Source organism: Oncorhynchus gorbuscha, linkage group LG08 (assembly GCF_021184085.1).
Source record: "Oncorhynchus gorbuscha isolate QuinsamMale2020 ecotype Even-year linkage group LG08, OgorEven_v1.0, whole genome shotgun sequence".
Classification (NCBI taxonomy): Eukaryota; Metazoa; Chordata; class Actinopteri; order Salmoniformes; family Salmonidae; genus Oncorhynchus; species Oncorhynchus gorbuscha.
The window spans coordinates 36991038-36996512 of record NC_060180.1 but is presented as its reverse complement, the minus strand read 5'-3'; the positions used below and the strand labels follow the sequence as shown (position 1 = coordinate 36996512).

At 47.2% G+C, this 5475-nt stretch overlaps 1 protein-coding gene across 1 annotated transcript; it reads left to right on the top strand.

Annotated features, from left to right (window-relative positions):
- Positions 1 to 1705: 1705 nt before the first annotated feature.
- Positions 1706 to 5143, top strand: si:ch211-119o8.4 (somatostatin receptor type 3). The gene is made up of 4 exons (XM_046357955.1): positions 1706 to 1825; positions 2363 to 2393; positions 3764 to 4243; positions 4326 to 5143. Coding segments are annotated over exons 1-4 (1167 nt in total). The 5' UTR covers positions 1706 to 1824; the 3' UTR covers positions 4981 to 5143.
- Positions 5144 to 5475: the final 332 nt, after the last annotated feature.

Sequence of the window (5475 nt, the reverse complement as noted above, 5' to 3'; positions counted from 1 at the left end):
ATATTGCACGTCAGATTCAAGACCACTGCCTTCCCAACTAGCACTTAACGTTCTGAGAGCTTGGTGAGAGCGTGGTTTTCCTATGATTATTTTGCGTACAACCTTGCCCCAAATATCTGGGAATTGTGCAGGCTGATTTGCTTTGGATCATTCTCGGGCACATCTAACAAACTTGACAAAAAAAAGTTGTTAGCTTGGTATTTCATTACTTTCCTCTATCTTGTTAAGTGTTGTCAGGTGTGAATGACATGAGCCGTCCTCACGCTCTCTCCCAGCTCGGATAGAAAATTGTTGTGAGTAAAACCAGTCAAATGACTTAAATGTAAATGTAAATTAATGCCAAATAACACAGTCAGTCCAACCTCAAAACACTATCTTACTAGGGATGGTTTTGTTGTGCAGTGTACTATCTATAGCTATATTCGTTTTTTATCTGCTATTTATACACTTTTTATAAAACATTACACATCAAATAGCCTAACAATGAGAAAAAAAGTAGTCAGCAATTCAGCCACTACTTATTGTTGAACTCAGTGGGTTTTGCCTGGCTAATCGCATACAATAATGGCCAGAAATATTCAAGGTCAATTCAATTCAATCAAATTCAATCCAACTTGAGAGACACCCCTGGTCTCCTGAAGGCCACCTTTTTGTGTGTGCAAATGATTCCCCATGGATCGTTTTCTATACTGAGTATTGCCAACCCGGACCGTTTTTCCTGAGACATTGTGCATTATACTCTATGCCCATTGCTCTGCACACATTTAAACTTAGTCTTGAAGGATGCCAAGATATACCAGCGATAAAGGACTGTTGATATTGCGACCGAACAACTCAAACGTCGGTTCACCAGTATGAATGAAATCGCAAACCGTTTTTTTGAGGGAGTTCAAGCCTTCAAGAACTGTTGTCCACTAAAGATGATAACCTGTTTGCATCAGTATCCAGACGACCTGTCCCCAGAGCTTCCTATACACTTCATCTCTTTTCGTAACATGCTGAGGCCGGCAATTAAGAAGAACGAGTGGTTTAATTGCAGAACTGCTGTATTTGAAGCATCATTCCCTTCTGCCCAGTTTCCCTGAAGTTGCTACAGCGTCACGCTGTTCTTACCATCCCTGTAACTGTCGCTTCTGTGGAGAGAGAGAGTTCTCTAAAATAACACTCATGAAGAACTACCTAAGAAGCATTAGGCTCTCGGTCTGACAGGCACATTTAAACATCTGAGTGAGCTCCACTTATTGCACATGCGCCGTCGTACCCGCGACCGATATTTGTTCACCGCTATCCCCTTATACTTTCAATCATTAAAAAAAGGGTCTAAGGCACTTTTTCAGCCACATTCCTGACACCCAAGAAACAAACACGTAGCTTCCTAGTACATACTGACATAGAAAAGGTATATTAAGTACTTTTTAGAGTGTTACTGTCAAAATGATTTATTAAAGAAAAAAAATAGACATCGATTACAAGCAAATGGGCCCCCAGAGCTCGTGTGCCCCCCCTCACCCTTTTGGTGGTGTGTGTGTGTGTGTGTGTGTGTGTGTGTGTGTGTGTGTGTGTGTGTGTGTGTGTGTGTGTGTGTGTGTGTGTGTGTGTGTGTGTGTGTGTGTGTGTGTGTGTGTGTGTGTGTGTGTGTGTGTGTGTGTGTGTGTGTGAGAGAGAGAGAGAGAGATGGTGGGAAGCGAGTGAGGGAGGATGTAGGGCAGGACGCAGGTGTGTGCCCGCTTCTCTCTCTCTCTCTCTCTCTCTCTGTGTCTCTTTATGCAACAAAGCCACTGATGGTGAAAGGATGACTTCTCCCTGGAGCAGAACACTGGCCACAGTGAGTGTGACACACATCTTTAAAGAAAGGTTTTCTCTGCTTACTGCTGCTGTCCTTCACTGACCCCTTTTCTGTTTAGCAATCTTCCTACTGTCATTTCAGCATGCAGACTCTTGTCTTTATATTCAGTTAAGTTTTCAGCTAGGGCGTTCTAGTGATTGAAGACATAATTATATAATGTCATGTAATGGTTAGGGAATTTAATAAGAGCCAATTCCCCTTGGATTATTGGTGCAAAGTGTTAAAGAAACAATCCTGGATAAATGTATGACATTATGAACATGGATACTAAGAGGATTTAATAGCCGGCCATAAATTGCTGTAATTAGGTTCAACTGGAGGTCAATGTGTCTAAAATAATGCACAATTAGTTTATCCCTCTGTTTCCCATTAGCTACGTTTATGTTGCTCGTAAATTCTCATGTGCTGCTGTCTTCCTCCCTCTTTTCACCTCATTCCATGTCTTCCCCCTCTCCTCTATCCTATATTTGGCCACTTCTGTCTCTCCTCCCTTCACTCTCTCTGTAATATCTGCAGTGTGTTTCACACATTGGTTGAATGGGGAAAGGTACGTATGAGACATGACATAAACACATTCACAGTAGTTGCATCCAAGTACAACGTTCAGATTGAGGCGCTGCAGGGATTATTCTCTCTCAGGTGGTTCAGCGTGACTGACTGGCATCTCTTTCGTCTGCATGTAATTCAAGCAGAGATATGATGTAGCTGTATGCGTGGATCTGCCTACAGCGTATCGTCATCATTGAACCTACAGGGAGGTTGAATTTGGATTTCATTGCGTCAACATATGGAACAAGTACATTTAAGGCCTAATATTTTGACACATCCTATCTACAGAAGGGTGATGATAAAAGGTGTATTTAGAATGGAATAGAAAAAAGGTGTGGAGTCGGCACGGCCACTAAAAGTATTTGTATACATGACTAGTGTGGATGGAAAGATCTGCAGAAGCTATTCACTTTGGGCTAGTTTTTGGACTTTTATTTCCATTTTTAGTCATTTAGCAGACACTCTTATCTAGACCATTTAGGGTTAAATGTTTTCCTCAATGGCACCTGGATAGACCTTTTTTCTAGTCGGCTTGGGGATTCGAACTAGCGACCTGTCGGTTACTGGCCCAACCGCGCTTTTAATCGCTAGGCTACCTGCCACCCAACAAACAACAGCATTCCAAATGTCAAGCCCCAGATAGAGTAGTTCACTTCACCCATCAAGCTGACAAGGTAGTGTACCACAGTCACAGTCTGTTCCCAGTGGTCAGCTCGTTCCTGTTCCCTTCCTCACCTTGCATCTCATTCAGACAGACAACACTGTGATGCTGATGAGTGGTCTGAACACTGTGTGTCAGTGCTGTTGCTGCGCTGCTGCTTCCCCTGAGAGCAGATGTGATGTCTTTTTAAGTTTGTGTGACGACGTGTGCTGGCCTGTGTTGAATCTATGCTCTTAAGGTGTGCTCTCCCCAGAGAGAAAGAGAGAGAGAGAGAGAGAGAGAGAGAGAGAGAGAGAGAGAGAGAGAGAGAGAGAGAGAGAGAGAGAGAGAGAGAGATGGAGACAGAGTACATGTCGCCACACAAAAAGACATCATGTCTGCTCTCAGGGGAAGCGGCACAGGACTGACACAGACTGTTCACCCATCAGCGTTGTGTGTCTGAACGAGATGACTTGGCCTGCCAGGCTGGTTCTGAGTCATCCCAGCCTGGTTCTGAGTCATCACAGCTGCCAGTTTAAGGGGAGGCCCAGTGAATTGTGCAGCCAGGTGATTCACCAACCCAGCACCAGACAAACAGGAACTATTAATAGATTAATAATAAAAGGGATAGAATAACATCAATTATTAAAACATCTTATTCATCCCTCAAATCAATTTGTCTGCCTTTCTAATTATGTACATCCCTCTTTCCCACCTTCCTCTCTCAGTCCATCCCCAACGGGAGCAGCTAGATCATACTTTTGTTCCTTCCATCTCTCGTTCCATCCCTCTTCCACCACCATGCCGGCCATAGTGAACCTGCTCTTCAATACGGTGTCTACCAACACCACCATCTCCTTCTCCCTGGTGCTGCCTCTGGTCAGCGTCCTCTCCCTCCTGGTGGGGGTCGGAGGTCACCTACTCATGTGGCTGGTGCTGATGCGTAACCCTCGACGACGCTCCAAACCTAGCTCCGTGCTGCTCCTCAACTTGAGCCTGGCTGACATGGGAGCCCTGCTCACCCTGCCCTGCGTCCTACTCAGCGCCAGCTCCCAGGACTGGCAGCTAGGGGGCGGTATCTGTGTGCTGCTGGGCTTCATGACCTCCCTGACGGCTGGAGTGGATATATTTAGTCTGGCCGCCTTGTCGGTGCTCAGGTACCGCATAGTGGCCCCACCTGCTAGACCGCCCCCCAGTCCCACACAAGTGTGAGTACGGAATTAAACCATTCATCTGCACACATTTAGGCCCACCTCAGCTATGTAACCTCCTCTCTCCCCCCTCTCTCAGAGCCGGCATCGTAGCAGTGATCTGGTTAGTCTCTGTCACCATGGCCCTTCCCAAGGTCACATACATCCAGTTTGACAGTGGCTGTACATGGTCTGTGGGGCGTGGCCAGTGGCTGGGCTTCCTGGTGCCAGCCTTCCTGGTCTACTATGTGGCTCCGCTCGTCTGCATTGCCCTCAACTGTGGCCTCATCATCACCCATCTCCACCGCTGCCGGGGTACGCTGGCCGCAGACCGCCGCAACAAGAAGGCTACGGCGCTCCTGATTGGCTCCACACTGGTCTTCGCCATCAGCTGGCTGCCCTACTACGCCCTGGAGTTTGTCAATGTCATGTCCCCCTACGTCAGCTTCGTTGCCTCGCCTATCAGTCAACAACCCTCCTCCTCCCTCAACTCGTCTGCGTCCCTGTCCCCACCCACGGAGGGGGACACGGAGGTGTCTCTCCTCTGGGAGGTGGCGTCCCTGTCGGCCATATTGTTGGTGTGTTTGGCGCCCTGCTGGAACCCGCCCCTCTACTTCCTGTTGTCTCGCCCGGCGGTGCGTCAGCTCCGTGCCCTCCTGCCGTCGCTGAGGAAATGCTTGGGAAGCCTGCGACCACCTATCACCCCCACGCCACCCCCACGTTTTCCTCACCTCCGGCCTCTTCCTACTTTGTAACTACACACCACACCTTGCCACTCAGGCTGATCCAGTGAGATGAACACGCACACGCACACACACACACACACACACACACACACACACACACACACACACACACACACACACACACACACACACACACACACACACACACACACACACACACACACACACGCAATTATTCAACAGATTGTGATTACATACATGCAGCGTACAAAACATTAGGAACACCTGCTCTTTCCATGACATAGACTGACCAGGTGAATCCAGGTGAAAGCTATGGTCCCTTATTGATGTTGTTACGTTCCCCAGTTTATGTGTTGTAGTTTGTATGTTTGCATGTGTTTATTTCAGGAAATGGCTTCCTGAAATCCCTCAAGCAGCTGATTGGTCGACTCCAGGGCTAATTGGAGAGCTGATCCCGCCCCCTCGTCAAGACAGCTGTCTCCAATTACCCATTCAATTAAAGCTATATAAAAGCCAGTGTTCTGTTCAGGAGAGAGAGATTTT